The 22,202-nt window shown below is 43.0% G+C and overlaps 1 protein-coding gene across 1 annotated transcript in view; it reads left to right on the forward strand.

Annotated features, from left to right (window-relative positions):
• SENP5 (SUMO specific peptidase 5) overlaps window positions 1–22,202 on the forward strand; it is a 53,303-nt gene that overhangs the window by 25,662 nt on the left and 5,439 nt on the right. The window contains exons 4-7 of the mRNA XM_053307332.1: window positions 8,788–8,835; window positions 9,515–9,592; window positions 20,995–21,132; window positions 22,065–22,148. Coding sequence (XP_053163307.1) covers window positions 8,788–8,835; window positions 9,515–9,592; window positions 20,995–21,132; window positions 22,065–22,148 — 348 coding nt within the window. The remainder of the gene's footprint in view (window positions 1–8,787; window positions 8,836–9,514; window positions 9,593–20,994; window positions 21,133–22,064; window positions 22,149–22,202) is intronic.

Genomic DNA, 22,202 nt, shown 5'->3' on the forward strand with positions numbered 1-22,202 from the left:
TCTTTCTTAGATTCAGATTTACTAGGATTCACATTTACCATCCAGGGATGAAGAAATGTTGACTCAGTTCACCAGTCTGACAGAAAATTTACTAGTCAGATGATGCCTCGGGGTATGGCAGTACATTAAATAAAATGCTTCCCACAGAGCTGCAGATACCAAGTTTTGCATGGCCATCCTGCCACTTTAAATTAGCTGAATGCACTTCTTCAGAATATTCACAGGGAAAGGTTGATTTGGGCAGGGGTTTTTTAAAGAAAAAATTCTGAATAACACACTTGCCACTGAACTGCAAATACCAAGATCTTCATGGGCAATCCTGCCACGAGCTGAATCCACTAGTTTATACTCCAGACTATGCTAATATGTGTTCTGTAGGGAGCTTGTGCTCTCCAGCCTCAGCCTTCCCGCAATTAGCTCCACTTTGCCCTTCTGAAGTTTTGTGAACACAACATGGCCGAGGGTGCCAAACCAACATATTTCAAGGGAGGGGGACCCACAAATGCGCTTGGAAGCTGCTGGCTGCCACTCTCTTTGCTGGCCAGGGACAGCCTGCCTGTTCTGATCGCTGGGTAGCTAGTCAGTAAAGGGGATAAGGGTAGTAGCCCCCCCCCCCCAAGGGTGAGGGGAGAACATCTGCCAAAGACAAAACTTACTGCTGACTGCCAGAGCCAGCATAAAAACAATGCACGAACTCAAAGCAAGCAGCTGTGCCTCCTCTTGTGAAGCGGGGAGTTTCTTCCAGTGCCCCCCTGCCCCGCTTTGCTTCCTCCACATGTTCCATTAGCTGGAGTAGCTGCTAATCACGGCTATTTGGGCTCTCATTCCTTGAGGATGTCTTGAGTGTTGCTACTCCAAGGAGACCAAAAAGGAGCAGGAGTGTCAGGGGGAGAGTGCCAGACCTCAAATGATGTTGGTACATTATCCATCAGGATTTTTTCACTCATCAGGCATCATTTTTGGATACCCTCAGCCATGTTACCATCTATGATAATTAGACAATAAAATGAATGTTTAAAGTTGAAATTGTGCAAATTTCAAGATGTTCTTTTACTTCCCTCTCCCCAGCACATTAACAAAACACACTGTTACATATATAATTTCTTGAACTTATAATCTATATAAAATTATTTATTTTAAATATTTGTACCCCACCTCTCCAATACACTACTGCTTGAGGCGGCTCACAACAATAAAATAGATAGAATGTAAAATAAAACTAATAAAATTAACCAAATTAAGTAAACAAGTTAAAAATCAGGCTAAAATCAGAATTGAGTTTCAAATTATAAGTTACTTTAAAAGCTAAAACTTGAGAATTATAAAAATTAAAGAACCTACCAGATATATCCAAAGATAGAACATTAAAAAGGCTGTTTTTAAACTTGTTTTTTAAAAAAACTGTTGGAGGGAGCATGGTGAATCTCTTCAGGGAGGGCGTTCCAAAGCCGAGTGGCCATAACCGAAAAGGCTCTATCTCTAGTCTTCGCCAGCCGGATCTCTGTTAGTGGTGGTGCCATGAGCAGGGCGAATGTGGTCTGACAGTTACCCTGGCCCCAAGCCGTGTAGAGCTTTAAAGGTCAAGACCAGCAACTTGAATCTAGCCTGGAAGTGGATTAGATTCAAGCTGCCGCAGGATAGGTGTGACACTCATGAAGTGACTTGCACCCACAAGCATCCTTTCAGCAGCATTCTGGACCAGCTGAAGCTTCCAAAATGTCTTCAAGGGCAGTCTCAAGTAGAGCGCATTGCAGTAGTCCAATCTGTATGTTACCTAATTACTTTGCCTGGTCAGTGATGGACCTCCCCTACTAGTCACTTATAATACTTTTCTGGGTTAACTCTGGCATCTTCAGTTGTTCTCAAAATTAATCAGAACGATTGATTGCTTAACAGTTGTAGCCTTACTTAATAGGGGTGTCTTTGTGTCTGTTTCCCCATCTCCTTGCGATAGAACCAATGAGATACAACAGAATGATACTGCATAATTGATGGTTAACCATATTGTATTTCCCCATCGTGAACATCAGACATGCTAGTGATAGTTGTATAGGTTGCACTTCATCCTATGGTACTTCCATTGCCCAGAGATATGCTTTGTAACAGTCTTAATATGTGCCCTTGAAGTTATGAGAACTGGAAATAAAGTTGGCTGGCTATTCTTCTTTTGCTTTTCACCATTGAGATTACTCAAACTTGTATTCCCTGCTGCTGAAAGAGGACAACTTGTGGGTTATACTTCCCCGTTGCTTCAGAGGCAAAACTAGTTCAGAAAGCTTTAATAGCTGTAGGAAGGATAATCCCGCCCAGTTCTGTTAGTTCTGCGAAACATGTAAACTTAGTCACGGTATGCAAGAGATTTACTACTTCCTCTAAAAACCTGGGATTTTTACATCCCCCAAAATGCCATTTCTGGAGTTAATTAGCAGTTTAGGTTTTCACCATGTAACTGACTTTAAAAAAAGTAAAGATGAATGTCACTAGTTCATTGCGCTGGCCCCTTTTAATTCTAGGTTCAAAATATCTACCAAGCTGCCTTCACACCATGACAACTTACAGAACTGCATCTCTTAATTAGATGGCAAACAAGATGGTGAAAATCAAAATCCTAGAACTAAAAAGTGTAATCATGTTGGGATTAGTGCATATTTTAAGTCAATATTCTGACTCGGTGGGATGAGAAAATGAAGCTTGTAAAAATAAGAAGACAATTAAAATGATAACATTAAGACAAAACTCAAAAGCAAATAACTTGAATAGTTCTTTTCACATGCTTGTCTTCTGTGCTCAAGTAGCAGTCTGTATCTGCATCACTGCATAAAAATGAGAAGCGAAAATGCTTGGAAGATAGTAGCTTGGAACTTGCTGTGTTCGTCTGCTGGTGGTGGTGGCGGTGAATACATCTTTTTTTTTGGTGCTTGCTAGCCCAAGCCCTTATTGGATCAATTGCCTTGATCACTAATGAAATTCTGGTGTATTGTGCAAAATTCTAGCCCTTCTTAGACAGAGAAAAGATGCATGCTTGATGCACATAGCATCATGAAGTAGGTGGAATGGATGGTACCACTTCAAGAGGATTTGTAGAAGAGATCATTCTTAATGTTTCCCTTTATTTAAAAAAAACCACCCTCCTTGTAAATAGAAAACCAGCATAGCAATAAATGTGGTGGACTAGAACCTTTACCCACTGATTTTCCACATATTTGCAGGGAAATCTACTACTCTGTGGGAGGAGCATTTTAAAAATGGCATCTTGCACCTGTAGCTCAAAGTGGGTCCATTTTGCCACTTTATTCTGCAGCATGTGAAGACTCTGCCAGAATATTAGTTTTAAATGGGGTGTAATAGATCTATTACATGAGGCACTCATTGAATTCATGGAGGACCAGTCTATCAATGGCTACTAGTCTAAGGGCTATAGACCACCTTCCCGCACTGATTGATTAAGTGCCATCAAGTCAGTGTCGATGCTTAGTGACCACATAGATAGATTCTCTCCAGGATGATGTGTCTTCAACTTGGCCCTTAATGTCTCTCAGTGGTGCATTCATTGCTGTCGTAATCGAGTCCAAACATCTTGCTGCTGGTCGTCCTCTTTTTCTCTTTCCTTCAACTTTCCCCAGCATTATGGACTTCTCAATGGAGCTGGGTTTTCATATAATATGTCCAAAGTGTGATAGTTTGAGCCTGGTCATTTGTGCCTCGAGTGAAAATTCTGGATTGATTTGTTCGATGATCCATTTGTTTGTTTTCCTGGCTGTCCATGGTATCCACAAAAGTCTTCTCCAGCACCAAAGTTCAAAAGTGTCAATACTCTATCTTGCTTCTTCCAAGTCCAGCTTTCGCATCCATAGAGTGTCACCGGAAAAACCATTGTCCAAACGATTCTAATCTTTGTAGGTATAGACTCATCCCAGAATCTAAATAGCACCAGGAATAAGGGTAAAACCCGTTAAAGAAATCTTCTCACTTAAATTCCTGGACATTTTATATCCAGGATACTCTTCTTACATCCTTGAACAAGACATTCAGTTCCTGGACTGTCCAGGCCAATCCTGGACCTGTGGCAACCTTAGCTGGGAGACATGTGTCTTCGGAACACAAGGGATGCTTTTTGTTCCTTTAGCCAACTGTTTTTGCTCCTAATCAAATCAATGCAGATTGAATAATGATGAATTCAGACCCATGCAATTAATCTGCTACAATCTCTTTCATCGGGAGGCTGCCCCAATGGAGATCTCTGGAGTTTCCACCACCATTTCGTCTTTTTAAAGGTCTACAGTTATTCAAGCTAACCTCTTACTACAGAGTCCAGCTTTCGCATCCATAGAGTGTCATGGGAAAAACCATTGTCTGAACTATTCTAATCTTTATAGGTATTGACATGTCACGGCATCTAAATACCCTCTCCAAGGCCTCCATTGTAACCCTACCAAGTGCTAGTCTGTGGTGTATTTCTTGACTGCTGGATCTTTTACTGTTGACGGTCGATCCTAAAAGGCAGAAGCTATCTACACTTCATTGTCTATTCTGAGGCTGGTTGCTGTACCCGTTGTCATTAGTTTAGTCTTCTTTACATTTAGTCGTAGTCCCATTTTTTCACTGTGATCCTTGACTTCCATTACTAGAGCTTGCAGATCATCTGCATTCTCAGCTTACATAGTGATGTCATCAGCGTAGCACAGGTTATTGATTTTTCTTCCTCCAACTTTAAAACCATGCTCATCTTCTTCCAATCCAGCTTCTCTCAGTATATGTTCAGCATATAAATTTAATAAAGGAGAAAGTATACTCCTTTGCTGATCTTGAGCCAGTCTGTTTCACCATGTTCCATCTGGACTGTGGCTTCCCGTCCTGTGTGTAAGTTTCTCATGAGAACAATGAGATGTTCTGGGACACCCATTTTCTTAAGGACATTCTACAACTTGACATGGTCGATGCAATCGAAGGCTTTTCTGTGGTCAATAAAGCACATATTGACTTCTTTCTGGTATTATTTGGCTTTCTCAATTATCCAGTGTGCATCAGCAATGATGTCTCTTGTTCCTTGGCCTCTTCTGAAACCAGCTTGAACATCCGGCATTTCCCTTTCCATGTAGGGCTCTAATCTTTATTGGATGATCCTGAGCATTATTTTGCTAGCATGTGAAATTAAGGATATTGTGTGATAGTTTACGCAATCTGTAAAATCTCCTTTCTTTGGTATGGGTATGTAGACTGACTTCTTCCAATCTCTTGGCCATGGTGGTGTTCTCCAAATTTGTTGGCAAAGTCTGGTTAGAGCCTTGATTGATTCTTCTTCTGTTGTCTGCCATATTTCTGTAGCTATTCCATCAATTCCTGTAGCCTTCTGATTTGGTAATGACCAGAGTGCTGATCTAACTTCATCTTCCTGTACTAGAGGTTCTTGCAAGTAGGGAATATCTTCTAGAGTAGCTTGGATGTTGATATCTCTGCTGTACAGATTTTCAGTATACTCCTTCTATCTCTGTTTGATCTTCTCTGAATCAGTTACTATCTGTCCTTTGGCATCCCTTAACATACCAATTTGAGGTTGGAACCTCCCTCTGAGTTCAGAGATCTTTTGGAAAACTTGCCTTGTTTTTCCATGTCTCTTTCCATCCTCAAGGTCTTCACAGATGTCATTGTAGTACTGCTCCTTGACTCTTCTAACTGGTTTCTGAAATTCCCTATTAAGTTCCTTTCTGAAGTCTTTATCTTTCTTGACTTTGGCTTCTCTCCTCTTGGCAATTTCCACCATCTGTTCTGGCATCCACTTTGCTTTCTTCTGTTTCTTGGTCTTTGGAAGTCTCTTCACATTCATCCTTAACAACTTCTTTGATTTCATTCCACAGCTTCTCTGGTTCCCTATCACTGAGGTTCAGAACTTCAAAGTAGTTCCTGATGTTCTCCTTGAAAATGGTGGGTACATTCTCAAGATCATATCATGGAAGCTGGATAGCTTTGTTTGTCTGCATTAGCTTGACTTGGAACTTGCACATGAGCAGTTCGTGATCTGTTCCACAATCGGCCCCTGGCCATGTCTTTGCTGTTATAACTGAGCTCTTCCACCTCCTTGCACCAATAATGTAATCAATTTTATTTCTGCGTACTCCATCTGTTGATGTCCATGTGTATAGGCACTACTTTGGTTGTCTGAAGCATGTGTTAGCAGTTAAGAAGATTATTGGCTTGGCAGAAACTAAGAAGTTGTTCTCCCATTTCATTTCGGTTTCCTAGGCCATATAGTCCTACTGTGTTTTTCTCTTTACCTTTTCCAATTTTGGCATTCCAGTCTCCAGCCACCAGCAGCACATCTTGCTTGCATGTTCTGCCAATTTCAGATTGAACTTGAGCATAAAACTCATCAACATCCTCTTCTTCTGCATCAGTTGTTGGGGCATATTATTTGGTCACTTTGCACTTTGGGTGCCTCTATATCCCAGTTGCAGGGAAGTGGCAGCAGGAGAAAGGGCATGCCCTCAGCTCTTGCCTGTGGGTTTCTCAGGAGCATCTGGTGGGACTAGATAGGCCTTAGGCCTGATCCAGCAGGGCTGTTCTTAGTAGGGCAGCTGCTGCATTAAATGCACAATGGGTGACTCTGCCTATCTGAGTTTAACTACAGATTGAAGTTTTGAATCTTCTTGTGTACAGACTGATATGCTAAGCTTTTAACTGTAGGGTCTGACGTCAGTAAGGGGATCCAGTTGGGTCACAGCTTATTCAAGTCCTGATATCTGAGATCAAGTTTCTGCCTACCCTTAAGATCTTCCCATAAATGAAGGCTACCCCATTTTCTCCTTGCAAAATCCCTGTGAGGTATTGTCTATTTGGGAAGAAGCAGAGCTCCAGGTATTGCTGACTTAAGGTGGCCCTGTGTTTAAACTTGAAGTATTGTTGAGTTTTCTGCATGTGCCCCCATTGCATCAAGCCTGAATAGCCTTTTTGTGCTAAAAGAGGGAGGACGTGCTCTATACTGAGCTGTCGTAATACTGTGCCATAGCTCTTGGTATTCACATAGGACAGTTGTAGCTGCTCCCAGGCAAGCTAGTAAGAAGGAAACACTGTCCTGGTAGCATCGCATACATATCATTGTATGTGATGCCTGTCAATATTCTAACCCTTACTAATGGGGTAATAGTAATGACTCCCTAAAAGATAGAAGCAGAGTAATTAATTGGGAAGGGCTGATGTTTCCCTAAGTGATCTTGCCTATAACTTTGTGTGACTTGAGTCATACAGTCTTCCTAACTTTATAAACATTATTTAGGGGCAGCTCTGCTTCAAGTCATAACTGCTATCAGATACGGCATCTAACAAGATAGCCCACTGCTTAAACAGGTAACACGCTAGAATGCTTACAGTAGTACAAAACTTGCACAGATTCTACAGCAAAGAGTAATTCAGAAAACTCTAGAAACAGACTTAAGGATACAGAGAAACATAGCAGTTTCATATGTGACATATGCAATAGGGAACAAGCATCACAGGGCCTGGCTGGCACTTTCCCCATCTCCTCTGCGGTAGAGTTATTTTACCGTCTCCTCTGCGGTAGAGTTATTTGCTTGCATCTCTGCACACTGGGAGCTTCCAAATCTTCTTGGTGAAGGGGATGCCTGGGTTCTATTTTTGGATGAAGCATACGGAGAAGCAGAAGCTGTGAGGCACTTGCTCTTCCTGTTCTGTATCTCTCTCTGTTGGACTCTAGCAGCACTTCTGAACACATTTGGCACCAGTGCCGTTCCGTTATAGTTAATTTCTCATTTCCTCTTGGTGCAGAACTTTGCGTGTTTTTTGTGCAGGCAGTGCATGCCTCTTCCTCTTGTGACTAGTATTCTTTAGGGGTAAGCAGGCAAAATGCTTAATGTGGCACTGAATGCAGAATTCATTTTCTGAAGAAGTTTGACTCTTTTGGAGGGGATCGAAGTTTCTAGTTCTTATGGCTGCAAATATTCATGTTCTTAACACTTTGATGTATTGTCACTTTTTTCAATTTACAGAATACAAGAACAAAATTAACATAACCAGAAAGAACTAGGGAACCAAAAAGTGCCAAAAGATAGTAAGGAAAGAAAAAAGTAGCAAATATCTTCCTACAGTGCAATTAAAGATGTAATGTTTGAAAGAACAATAGGAACAGTTTACAAAGAGTGTAAATGATTTCCATTTCTCTCTCCCCGCCCAATCCCCAAGTGAGTTGGTCTGATATACTAATAGGATTCAGTCTTGCTGGTCTTCTACAAAAATGCTTTAGTGAAGTGAGGAAAAGCTGAGCATTTTTCCAAGAGTAGCTTTTATACATGGGCTTCTCATGCCCTTAAACAGGAAGGAAAGTTTATCAGTAATGAGCAGTTCCCATATCTGCTTATACCATTTTCTAGTCTAGGGGGAAGTGTGTTGCTTCCATGTCTCTGCTGTCTGGTTAGGCCTTGGAAGTGTGTGGGCGGTGCTTACGAAGATCTCAGAAGCTGACAGGGTATGGCTGAGGCTTCCAGTGCCTGGGGGCAGAGTCTCAGTGCTGCATGCCCTGCCTTGTGACTAGCAGAATCAGAATAAAGTATGCAAAAAGAAACTGGGTAGCATAGTTGGTTCTAATGGTTGCACATTGCGGAGTCTAGCTTTACTCAATGTATGTTGGATTGGTCAGACTACTTGTTCGCACAGAGAACACGCTCTGGAAACATTCAGTTCTGAGTCCCTTGCTGCTGATGAGCATTTGTAGTGCAAGTTTGCTTATGTCTTGGTGTCCCTCCTCCCCTCAAAACTTACTTCTGTACCTCTTCACAGATTATCAACATGTACGGCGAACTAATAATGGATGCAGTCCCTGACAAGGTAAACATGCTTTTGTATTGTGCAAATAATCGCTAAGTGGGGTAGGGAATGTGGCGTAACGCAGATGGTGTCCTACTACTCCCATGATCCCTGACTGTTGGCTGTTGTGGCTAGGGATTATTTTATTTATTTATTTATTTTTACATTTTATATCCCGCTCTTCCTCCAAGGATCCCAGAGCAGTGTACTACATACTTAGGTTTCTCCTCACAACAACCCTGTGAAGTAGGTTAGGCTGAGAGAGAAGTGGCTGGCCCAGAATCACCCAGCTAGTTTCATGGCTGAATGGGGATTTGAACTCGGGTCTCCTCAGTCCTAGTCCAGCACTCTAGCCACTTCACCATGCTGGCTCTTCTCTTATGGGAATTGTAGTCCAAAAAAGCTGGAGGGCCAGAGTTGTGCAAATCTGCTCTAAAGTATTGAGTCGCTGTGTATACATGTACTCTTTTGGGGGCTGAGTGGGAAAAGTAGCCCAAGAGAAGATCCCTCTCATTCTCTTTTGCTGGCTGTGGGTGTTTAACTTCATGTACACACAATAAAAGACAACATACTTAAGGTACCAGAAGAACCTGTGTTTTCCTTCTCTGCACTAATGCATCAACTAACTCTTCTGGAATTCTTCCAGTTTCAGTGTTAGTACTGAAGGCATTGATTGAGTTTGACCGTCTTGTCTTCGTAGGTTCACTTCTTCAACAGCTTTTTTCATAGACAGCTGGTAACCAAAGGATATAACGGGGTAAAACGATGGACTAAAAAGGTAGGCCTCCCTCATGTAAAACTCTTAGCTGGTGAGAGAGTGAATCGTTCTTAAAGCATGACTTTGGAATGAATGCCCTCTTAATGGGTTAGACTTGATGTTTTGAATGAGATGTCAAATGTGTAGTGGTTGCTTCTATGAAAGCTTGGTGGCTGTGTGGTGCTGAGAACTACTTTGGGTGAATGGCAGTCCATTGCTTCATGGACAGCTCAACATTCTCATTCAGAATGGTAGAGAGGCTAGGAAGCATCAAAGCACTAGTTCAGTCAAGGTCTGAAAGGAAGCACTTGTAAATACACAGTGCATTTTCACCACACAATACATCTGTGTCCTCTGCTACAGGCTTAACCTCCACTCATTGGCATCATCAGTGGAGTTTTGTCCCTGAATAAATTGTGGAAAGTGAGTTCTGTTTGTTTGTTTGGTAAAACTTGTAGCTCCACTCAAAAGGTACCCAGTACCTCTGCGTAAAGGACTTCCCAATAGCAGGGTTGGAAAAGACTTCTACCCAAGACGCCAGAGAGCAGCTACCAATGGGAGTAGATAATCGTAGGCTAGTACTCTGTACATATGGCTTTGCTGAAGATGCAGAATTGTTACTCTTTTTAAAAATGTGTTTATCATATTTATATACCAGCTGAACAGTGTGTCTAGGTGCTGTACACAATTAAAAATGCAACAAATATAAAACAGTATAAAAACAATTTCACAGAATAAAAATGTTAAAACAATTTCATGGGGTAAAAACAATTAAACAGTTTAAAATTTCAGCTAAAAGCCTGAGAAAACAGGTGTGTCTTGAGGGCCTTTTAAAAAGCAATCAGGGGTGGCGATGCTTTTATTTCAACAGGGAGCATATTCCAAATCCCTGGCCCAGCAAAATTGTTGCATTTACTTTTAGAGATTAATATAGCTACTCTTCTAGAATGTTTCTGGTTTTTGGTACTGAGAGAATTGATTGATCAGTGTCATACAATTGTGATCTTGTAGGATAGACATTAACCCCATGCCAAGAACAGGATGACCCAGGGTGTGTGTGTGTGCTGACTGCACAGTGGTTCAAGAATCTACTATACTACTATTTATATACTGCTTTTCAACAAAAGGTTTTCAGAACAGTTTACCTAGAAAAACAAAATAAAATGGTTCCCTGTCCCCAAAGAAGCTAGCAGTCTAAAAAGAATCACAAAGGGTAGACACCAGCAGCCACTGGAGGGCTGCAGCACCTGAGTTGGAGTGTTAATCTTAAGCAGTGTTACACACCACGGGGGGCAAATGCCTGCATGCACCCTTCCAAGCATCAGTGATGTGTAATAAAATTCCATCCCAGCCTAAATGAAATGGCCTGAGGCCAAATAAAAGCTTAGCTACTGAGCCTTTGCCAGAGAGAACATTCTTAGCTCTGTACTTAGTGGTCTCTTTTACATGCCGTAGCAATTCTGATCTCCTAATAGGTAAGTTGAAAATTTCTTAAGATCTCTGGGTGAGGAGAAAGATTTACGGTACTTATCTCGGTTAGATTAGCCAATCAAAATTGTAGACTGTGTGTGACAGGATGTAGCATAGCCCACATAGAGAGGGCAGTGGTAACTGAGCAAAGAGGCACTTTTTAAAAGTGGCGATTCTCTTTATTTAGCAGGGGGAGAGCAACTGGCCCAATCCATCCCCAGCACATTTCTCTCCAGTGGTGGCTGCTGCTGTCTGCTTCTTTTTTTGATTATGAGCCCTTTGGGGACAGGGAGCCATTTTATTTTTCTATGTAAATCTCTTTGGGAACTTTTGTTGAAAAGTGATATATAAATATCCATTGTATTCATAGTTTCTTAAGAATGAATATTTCCAGCTGTTGTGTATTTTGTAGACCAGACACTGGCACTTTTAATGTTCAGAGCCATGCAGGAACACATCTGGGTTCAAATTTGCCAATATTTCAAGTGTGGTGTTAAGCCTCAAATGTGCACAGAACTAGCCTTTGTTTTCAGAGAGGCCATGAAGGAGGCTGAGGTGTATCTTAAAGCCATACAAAGTAATTGGATTAAAGCCACACTTTGGAAATTTTAGGAGCAATGCTCTTATGATTGTCCTCTTAAAACGTTTGAGTTTCAGCTGCCCTTCAGTATCTCCGTTCCTTCAAAGAAAAACCAACTCTGATCACCTCAGTAACTTACATAGTCCAACAACCCTCTTCAACTTCTTTGAGATAAAAAAAGCTAATCCTCTTTTGTAAGTATTCATTAAAGCAGGGCTTCATAAATTGAAATGTACCGTTCTGCTACTTGGAATGGGAAACTTAAATTGGATTTTGTTTCTTAGCTTGCATACTAGAACTTGGTTCTGTTCTTGTTCCTGCTTTGTGTGTAGTAGTTTGAATTCAGCTGCAAACATCTGTTTCACCTGACTGGATTTTAATTAAACTTGGGATGTGTGTTCCTGCTGCCACTTACCCTAGAATAAGAATCTTTTTTTGTGACCAAGGTTGCTTTTGCTTCCTTGCTAGCATTGGTTAACTTCTGCAGTGTGATTTCAGAGCTTTTGAAGTGCAGCAGTTTGAAAAGTGAAGCTATGGATCAGCTCCCAGTTTGAATCTCAAATCACAAACTCAGTAGGCAGCCTTAGGCAAGCTCCACTTCTCAGGCCTAGCCCTCCCATTGGCCATCCAGGGATAGTACTGATGCCCTACAGCCAGGCTTCCCAACCTTGGAGTCTAGGAACATATGTTGACACCGCTCCCATCATCCCCATCCACTATGGAACTGGTGCTGTAACTTGTCCTCCCTTGTAAAATTGAGGGATGCTAAACGTAGGACATGAGATGGTTGTGTTGCAAGCCACCACTGTAATGGGGCAGGGAAACCTGGCAATGTCGTGTCTCAGGTTGTGTCCCCAGATCAGGTCCACACAACTTCAGCTGTCCTGCAGGTATTGGTCTACAACATCCCTAACGATTGGCCACTGTGGCTGAGGATAAAGGGAGTTGTAGTTCAAAACAGCTAGAATGCCCAGGTTGTGCAGCCCTGCGCTAGATGTTTCAGGGAAGATGTAGAGCTACAGCCCTGCACCTGCCGTAGTGTCTAGTTGAGCCTGAATTGGTGGCTGAGCAAGAACTTGAACCCATGTCTTTCAGACCCAGTTCTGACATGCTATCACTTTAATTCTAATTTGCGTTCATTTTAAACACACTTTGCTGTATAGTTGCCTTGGTAATGACGATGCTCAAGTAGCTTTTGCACTGTCAAGTTGTATGCAACTGCAAGAAATTTGTATAAAAATGTCACGTTTTAAAATCTTGAAGGTGTGTAAAACACCTAAACTTGTTTTTAGGTACAGAAAATAGCGATGTGCATGGTCCGGACCAGTCCAGCCGGGCACCGAGGGGGGGTCTACCTTTAAGGGCGGGGGGGTAGAACTTACCCCTCCCGCCGCTCTTCCCCCTCTGGCGCTGTAGTTTATAGCGAAGTTTTTGGGGCGGCAGTGTTCCTCACTGCCGCCCCTGCCCCGGTCGTCGCCTGGAAGCCTTTGTAATAGCAGCATGCATGTGCGCGTGGCGGTGCGTGCGTGCCTGTTGCTGCCCCAAAAACTTCGCTATAAACTACAGCGCTGGAGGGGGAAGAGCGGCGGGAGGGGTAAGTTCTACCCCCCCTCGCCCTTAAAGGTAGACCCCCCCTCGGTGCTGGACCGCCGGACCGGTTCGTGCACATCCCTAACAGAAAAATGAAATATCAGTTAAGGGTTGGGGATTCATGTCCCAGAAGCATCACTGAGATAAATGGGAACACTTGCTGAGTATTTCAGAAAGTGTGTGTTCCTTTCTAGGGTTTTCAGAAAGGCAGACTTACATAGGCTGCCCAATGCAAACAGTTTGCCCAGTACAATTATGTTGCTGCAACTCCTTAATGATCATTTCTGGTACCGTGTGAAGCTTTCACAACTGCCCCAAATGGTCACTGCTGTGTATGTTAATAAAGAATTCTGTCTGTATCGAAGGCTGCTCTGGCTGTGCTCAGAACCCTGGATATTTAGCTAGGAAATCCTGTGTGCAGAAAAAAGAAGAAGCTGCACAATGCAAATATATGCAGACATATCTTCCGGCATTTATATGTTCAAAGACCTTGGAAGTGCATTAGCGGGGTACTAGGTGAGAACGAGAGTTTGGTAGGTGGGCAGTCGGTTAGGGAAATGAAGGTGGAGCCATCATTCGAGAGAGATGGATTGCTCTGCCATACATTGAAGTCCTACTCCTTATGCTTGCTTTTATCTATCAGAGAGAGAGAGAGAGATTGGTTTGTTGATTAAGTGCCATCAAGTCAGTGTCGACTCTTAGCAACCACGTAAATTCTCTCCAGGATGATCTGTCTTTAATTTGGCCTTTAAGGTATCTCAGTGGTGCATTCATTCCTGTTGTAATCGAGTCCATCCGTCTTGCTGTTGGTCGTCCTCTTCTTCTCTTTCCTTCATCTTTTCCCAGCATTATGGACTCCTCAAGGGAGCTGGGTCTTCGCATAATGTGTCCAAAGTATGATAGTTTGAGCCATGGTCATTTGTGCCTCGAGTGAAAATTCTGGAGTGTGTGTATAGATATATATTTTATATCTATATAAAATATAGATATACTACTATTACAGGTATTTATATACCATTCTACAACCAAAATTCTCAAGGCAGTTTACATAGAAAAATAATACATAAATTATTATTATTATTTATTTACACAGTCAGACAGATGTTATTGACTGGTTTGTTTTATCCAGACATTGAGTCCTTCCCAAGGACCCGGGATGGCTGAATTTTATTATCGGTGGTGGTGGTGGTGGTTCGATTTCCGTACCGCCCTTCCAAAAATGGCTCAGGGTGGTTTACACATAGAAATAATAAATAAATAAGATAGATCCCTGTCCCCAAAGGGCTCACAATCTAAAATAAACATAAGATAGACACCAACAACAGTCACTGGAGGTACTGTGCTGGGAGTGGATAGGGCCAGTTACTCTCCCCCTGCTAAATAAATAGAATCACTATGTTAAAAGGTGCCTCTTTGCCAAGTTAGCAGGGGTAAATAAGATGGCCATAAATATAAATATATCTAGGTGGTGTACATAATCCAAGTTACAATATAAAACACTTTCACAGCCTAAAACAATTAAATAGTTTAAAATTTTAATTAAAAGCCTAAGAAAGCAGATGTGTCTTAAGGGTCCTTTAAAAAGCAGTCGGAGATGGAGAAGCTCTTACTTTGACAGGGAGTGCATTCCATAGCCCTGAGGCAGCTACAGAGAAGGCCTGGCCCTGAGTTGCCACCAGATGAGCTGGTGGCAACTGTAACTGGACCTCCCCAGATAATCTTGATAGGTGGCAGGGTTCATGACAAAGGAGGCTCTCTCTTAAGCATCCTGGATATGCAAGGCTTTATAGGTAATAACCAGCACTTTGTATTTTGCTCAGAAACATTTCGGCAGCCTGTGCAATTCTTTAAAAAAATTGGTGTATATGATCCCTTCGGGTTTTCTCGGAGACCAACCTGACTGCCGTATTATGTACAAGTTGTAGTTTGTGGACTATGCACAAAGGCAGTCCCATGTAGAGTGCATGACAGTAGTCAAGCCTGGAGATTACCAGCATGTGTGCTACTGTTTTAAGGTCCTTTTCCTCCAGGAATGGGTGGAGCTGACATATCGGCCAAAGCGGATAAAAAGTGCTCCTGGCCACAGCCTGAGAAACCAGAAAGTTTTGGATCCAGCAGCACTCCCAGGCTACTTACATTCCCAGTGGGGAATGTAACCCCATCCAGAATAGGCAGATCTAAACCATCTCTTGGGTCTTGACCCTCCACAACTTTATACATTTGCTGGTGGTGCAGTTTGGGTGGTAGATAAGCACACACACCCACCCACCCCAACATCAGATGTGAAGTGACTATCCCCCGGTGGCCTCATTCGGGGAGCATTTCCTCTTCTTTTTTTTGGAGGGAGAACTGTGCAGATTAGTTCATATGTGCTGCTGAATGAAGGGCCTGTCCTGCTTGGGATGCTACATGCACTGCGGGGGAGGCTTGCTGTTCTGCTCTACCACACAAATAACCTGAAAATGTATGGATTACTCAGTTGACAATTTTATGCCCCACTTGTTAGCTTACAACTATTCATAGGGAGCTGCATTATACTCTATTGACCATTGGTCCATCTGGTTCCATATTGTCCACATCAGGGCTGTCAAACTGCAGCCCTCCAACTGTTGTTAGCCAACAACTCCCATCATCCCCAGTCATAGTGACCAGTAGCCAGGGATGATGGGAGTTGTAGGCCCACAACTAGGGGGGCACAGTTTGACACTATTGGTCTACACTGACTGGCATTGGTTTTCCAAGGTTTTCAGGCAAGGCGTTTTCCCTAGTCCTATCTGGAGGTGCCAGGGGTTGAACTTGGGACCTTCTGCATTCAAAGCCAATGCTCTACCACTGGCCGATGGCCCCATTCATCAACACTCAAGTACAATAAAAACTAAAAATTGGGTTTAGGGCTGGGGTTTAGCCTTCATTAAACAATAGCTTTATTTATATAGCTGCCTCATAACAGTTCTCTTGCAGCCCACAAAGTAAAATAGCATTAGATCTTTTGGGCTGCTTTGTCTCGTCATGAGGGGTAGAAACCAGTGGTACCTCTAATTTTTTTCATCTTTGTGCGGAATGAGTTTTTTCCTGGGCGGCAGTATCAAGGCACTGTGTGCGCAGATGCATTCAGAGTGGGGCCTTCCTAATTCAACCTGAGTGGGATCTAAAATTAACTGAATGGACATCAGAAAACTTTTGAGCATGCGCACATGAACACACCTTTGAGGGAACAGTGGTAGAAACTGTTATCGAGAAGTCCAAAGAGTACCAGATTCCTTGCCTAACATCAGACTGTGGTTTGGGCTGTGTGTGTGTGGCTGAACATGGCATTAGGCCAGGTATGATTGCCTCCTTTTGCACTCAAATGTAACACAGATTACTGGTCCCAAAGAATCTACTCTAAATTCTGTGGCAGTTCTGCACACTGCATTAAATATTAAACACGTGCTGCCCGCCTTGCAGAAATGTTTGTCCTAGCCATTAAGCTGCAGGCCTCATCTCTTGCCTCAGGCTGTCTCCACCTCTCCATATGCCCTCCAGTTCTTCACCATTTAGCTAAATGCAAGCAGCACTGTTCCATTGGCTTCTGACTGAACTTGTTGGTTTGCATGTCGAAGGCTGTCTTCTTGAGATGCTAATTTTATGCTTAAAACCCAAAACCGTCTCGTAGCACACCGCCCAAAAGATTGATTTTGAATAATTCAGCATGAAGGGATGTAGGGCACTTGCCGTGGTGTGTGTTTGAAAATAAATTGAAGCATCTGCTTAAATAAGCAAACAGCATAAAATAAATTGCATCTGAGAAGGAAAACGGAGCCCAGAGTGATTGAGGCTTGGACTATGCAAGCAGCAAACAGAGGTGAAAATGAGGTGATAGATTGGACTGTCCCACTTTAGATTGCAGGCAGGGGACCACTAAACAGCTTGGTTATCTTCGGAGATAACCAGCATGCTGTCCATTTGAACTCCCATACTTGAGAGATCCGGAGAATCCTTGCTTCAGTTTCACCTCTGCTCACATACTGGCTAAGAGTCACTTCTCTGCAACCTCTGCTTTGCCGCAAATGGATTTTTAATGATACTTGTACTTTGTGTTCTGCGGTGGTGTCAGGATGTCACACTTCCTTGTGAGCCACCTTGAGCAAAGTATTCTTAGGAAGATGGGTAATTCTGTTATAAATATAGTAACTGTGTGGAGCAGCTAAAGATCTTCCAGCACCAATGTGTGCTGGGTTTGTGTTCGGCCTTGGTCTTTGCCCTTCGTTTTTACCATCTGTAGCGCTAAAGTACAGCAGGAGGAGGACGCACAGTCCTACTTATGCTGGAACTAGTATACTGCTGTGGCTAAGTCTGAGCTGTGAATCAGGACTTCCCTGGTTGGAATCCCTCCTCTGCTATGAGCCAATGAGGTGGACTACTCCCCACTCAGCCTCAGCTCCCCAACTAGAATGTGAGGACAATACTTGCTGAACTTGCAGTGTGGTTGTAAGGATGTAATTCATGTAAACTGTTTTGCACACTGAAAAGCACTATACAAATGCTAAGTATTAATAACAACTTAGGGGGGCGCAATTGGGTTTAGGTTGGCCATGCCTGTGCTAGTTAAGCACCTAGTGGGGCTACCTAGCTTTTATCCTCTTCTTTGTTCTGCATAAGCTCATCCTCTCTTGTGCAGGGCTGCGCAACTTTGACCCTCCAGTAATAGTTGGAGTACTGTTCCCATTATCCTTGACTATTGGCCATTGTGTCTGGGGATGATGGGAGTTGTAGTCAACACAGCTGGAGGGCCAGAGTTGTGCAGCCTTGCTATAGTGATTACCAGCTCCCTCCTTTTGGTCTGATGTATCACTCCCATTTTTGGATCTTCAGCTAGGCTGATGTGTGTGCCTGGAACAGTTGCGAGGTCTGCTTTTAAGATGAACTGCCTCAGCTATACCGTCACTAACTTATAGGCTCCACCACCTCAGATAGTGTCTTATAACGTTAATCCATGATTTTATAACCGCCAGGCCTGACTACTGTGATGCTCTCTCTGTGGGGCTGCCCTTCAAGAAAACTCAAAAGCACCAACTAGTACAACATGCAAATCATCTGTTGTGTCCCAGATGTGAGGCAGTGCAAACTTATTGACTAATTCTTCTTCTAGCTGCATGGTCTGGCAGTTTGCCTCCAGCCTCAGTTCAAGGTGCTGGTGCTTACCCACTGCCCCCCAGCCACCAGGCATTTGGTTCGGGTCCCGCGTCTTGGAGAGCAGCTCTCTTCTTGTGCCCCCTCCCCCCAAGATCTTTTTCTTGGGCTCTGCTTTAGGTTTCCATAAACTGTTGATATGAAGGCTTTGTTGTGATTGCTCCGAAACTGGGGTGATCTCAAGGTCTGCAGTGTTCTTGTTCGCGCCCGCACCCCCTGCCCCCAGTTGAGTGTGTCAAATGTATCTCTCTTGTTGTTGACCTTCTGATTCAGCTGGCTAATGTTTGTTCTGTTTGCATGGTTGAAGTGTGTGTGTCTGTGTGGAGGGGGAGATGGGGCTGAAGCTCAGTGGCAGAGCATCTATTTAGCATGCAGAAGGCAGTGTTCCTTCTAAGGTGTGCACATGTGCACGCACTCACAAATTTGTTGATGTCTGCTCAGTTAATTTTAGATCCCACTCAGGATGAAGCAGGAAGACCCCACTCTGAATGCACGTGCACACACACTGCCTTGATCCTGCCACCCAGAACAAAACTCATTCCACACACACACGAGAAAAATTAAGAGAGAACAGTGGCAGAAGGTCCCAGGTTCAGTCCCTGGAAGCATCTCTAGGTAGGGCTGGGAGACTCCTGACTGCACCACAGGAGAGCTGCTGCTAGTCAGTGGACAGTATTGAGCTGGCTGGACCAATGGTGTGACTCAGTAGGTGGCAGTTTCTTATTTTCCTTGAGTGGTGGAACTATTCAGCCCCACTACTGGATTATCCATTGTAACCATCTGTAACCCTTCCCTGTGCTGTTGATCTGCTGTAGAGTGTCTGCTCTCTGGCCAGGTGCCCTGCTGCTTCTAGACACTGTCCTTTATTTAGCACACGATATTCTACCAACAGCTGAATTTGTAGTTCAGGGGTACTTGCAGCAATAGAGGGATTTCATAGTTAAATACAAAATCAGCTGGAACAGTAAAAGTTTAGAAAAATAGCACTGTGTACAAATATGTAAAAATAAAATAACGACATCCTAAAATACAACTGTATTTGTAGAAGTTGTTAAGGTGCATGATTAAGAACATAACATAAGAACAGCCCTGCTGGATCAGGCACAAGGCCCTTCTAGTCCAGCATCCTGTTTCATACAGTGACCCACCAGATGCCTCTGGGGAGACCACAGGCAAGAGGTATGTGCATTCCCTCACTCCTGCTGTTGCTCCCCTACAACTGGTATTGAGAGGCATCATGCCTCTGAGGCTGGAGATGGCCCACAGCCACCAGATTAGTAGCCATTGATAGACCTGTCCACCATGAATCTGTTTAAGCCCTTTTCAAGTTATCCAAGCTGGTGGCCATCACCACATCCCATAGCAAGGATTTCCATAGATTAATTATGCACTGTGTGAAAAAATACTCCCGCTTGTTGGTCCTAAATTTCCCAACCTTCAGTTTCATGGGGTGACCCCTGGTTCTAGTGTTGTGAGAGAGGGAGAAAAAATTTCTCTGTCTACCCTCTCCACTCCATGCATAATTTTATGCACTTGGATCATGTCTCCCCTCAGTCGCCTCTTTTCCAAGGTATAGAGCCCCAGATACTGTAGCCTAGCCTCATAAGGAAGGTGCTCCAGGCCCCTGATCATCTTGGTTGCCCTCTTCTGCACCTGTTGTTATTGATAAAACCTTTCCCCACCCCTGCATTTAACTCTTCATTCATGATGGCAGATCGTGGTTCTTCCAATCTGGGTGGGAAGGGGGGTAGATTACATTGGAACCATTCCCAAAATATATGTAGCATTTGACTTGCTGCTACCATTATCTTGGGGGCTAGGGCAGGGATCATAACTTGCTTTGCCAGAAACCCAGCCCATATTACAGTCCTTATTTCATTCATTTTTTATATTTTACCCTTTCTCCAAGGAGCTCAGGGTGGGGTAGGAAGGGCTGTAGGAAGTCCCTAGCTTACTGTTTTGTTGTGTAAGTCAGATGTTTGTAACTTGGAATGCACATAGTACCCAAGAACAATGACTTTTCCCTATATGTGAGTTGGCATTGGTGAGTTGGGGACTTCCTTAATGTAACATGCTTTGTAGCTTTGTTCATATGTAAGTTGGATGTTGGTAACTTGGGGAGTGCCTGTATTTCATTTAATCCTCATAAGCAGATGATTGGCCCAAGTTCATCCAATGGGCTTCATGGCTGAGGGGGGATTTGAACCAAGTCTCTAACTGCTCTTGCAAGTTGACTACAAGTGGAATATGCTATTGGTTTGTGCACTCCTGTAGCTGACCAAATAAATTGAACTTAATTTAGCAGTCACCTGCCAAGGGAAATCATAACACAGGTCTGTCCAAATCCTCCTACTCTTCTAATACTGATGGAAGAGGAAGATGAATAGGACTCATGGGGTATTGGCAGGGACTTGTACCAGACACATGTACCCAGCTTAAATGCATGTAGGGAGAAACTTTTTCAGGCCTCTGTAAAGGAGGGACTAAAGTATCATTCTCAGGATTAGGCAAGACATTTCTGTATTGAATATTGGCAGAATATAACTTACTTGCATATGATCCACATAGCTATGCCCTCTTCCAGTGGTGAATATTATTTTCTCTTTGTCAGGTGGACCTCTTCAAAAAGACCCTCCTGTTAATTCCGATTCATTTGGAAGTCCACTGGTCCCTCATTACTGTGAATCTCCCTAACCGAATTATTTCATTTTATGACTCTCAAGGCATTCATTTTAAGTTCTGTGTAGAGGTAAGAGAAATAGTTACAACTGCTCTCATCATAAACTGCTTCAAGTTTCCCTAAAATAATACTTGGTCCCTCATCTTATAGGACTGTGCTAGTTTTCAGTAATTTTTCATACTTTCTAATCTGTAATTTCACGGGGAGGGAGAAGGGTTACAAAAAGAAATGATTCATTGTCTCATCTTGGTTGGTATGGAACTCATGGCCCAGCATTTGTTTCAAGCTGTAGGATGGATTAGATCTTGGGCTGAATCTTGGCAATGACTTATCACTTTTCTGACCTTTGCATTCCTAGACAAGATACCACGCCATTGACGATGGTTTTCTTGTCCTGAACCCAACTAAATTTGAACAAGGTCACCTGCTCCATTGACTCTACTAATACCTTTTTTTGCAGCTGCAACCACAAGCCTAGACACATAGGATTAATGCCACTCCTTTCCGTATAGAACATATGGTCATGCTTTATCCACTTTCTACCTGCCTGCCCGCCCAAGCTCTTGTTCAGAAGTATATTCTCTCTTCACCCTCCCCCAGCAGCCGATCTTGTTCTGATTCATATTTTATATCCACGAGAGGGATACTTCCTGTCCACTCTCTGTATATTAATTCTAAATGGCTACCATACTGCTGGTGCCCTCTATCATATTTGTAGCCCACTCTTTTTGTAAAGGGCCCAAAGTGTTGTACTTGAGCATCTAACCCATTTTTGTAACAGTCCTATTGGGTAGATTAGGCAGAGGACTAATGTGTGTTATGAATCTCGGTTTAAGCCATGGCCAGATAGGGATTTAATTCCAGATTTCCCGAGTCCAAGCCAAGCTTTATCCATTACACTACACTGGCTCTCATGAAGCATTGTCTGCTGGGAAGCTCTTGGGTAAGAATTTTTCCATGGAAGAATCCAAGCAACTCTGATTCTTTCTCTTCTTCCTCAGAACATACGGAAATACTTGCTGACAGAAGCTAGAGAGAAGAATAATCCCGAGTTCCTTCAGGGTTGGCAGACAGCTGTGACAAAGGTGAGCTTTTTGATGGTGGTTTTATAAGCTAAAATAAAGATACTGCACTGTTTA

The sequence above is a fragment of the Hemicordylus capensis genome, chromosome 3 (assembly GCF_027244095.1).
Source record: "Hemicordylus capensis ecotype Gifberg chromosome 3, rHemCap1.1.pri, whole genome shotgun sequence".
NCBI classification, from domain to species: Eukaryota; Metazoa; Chordata; class Lepidosauria; order Squamata; family Cordylidae; genus Hemicordylus; species Hemicordylus capensis.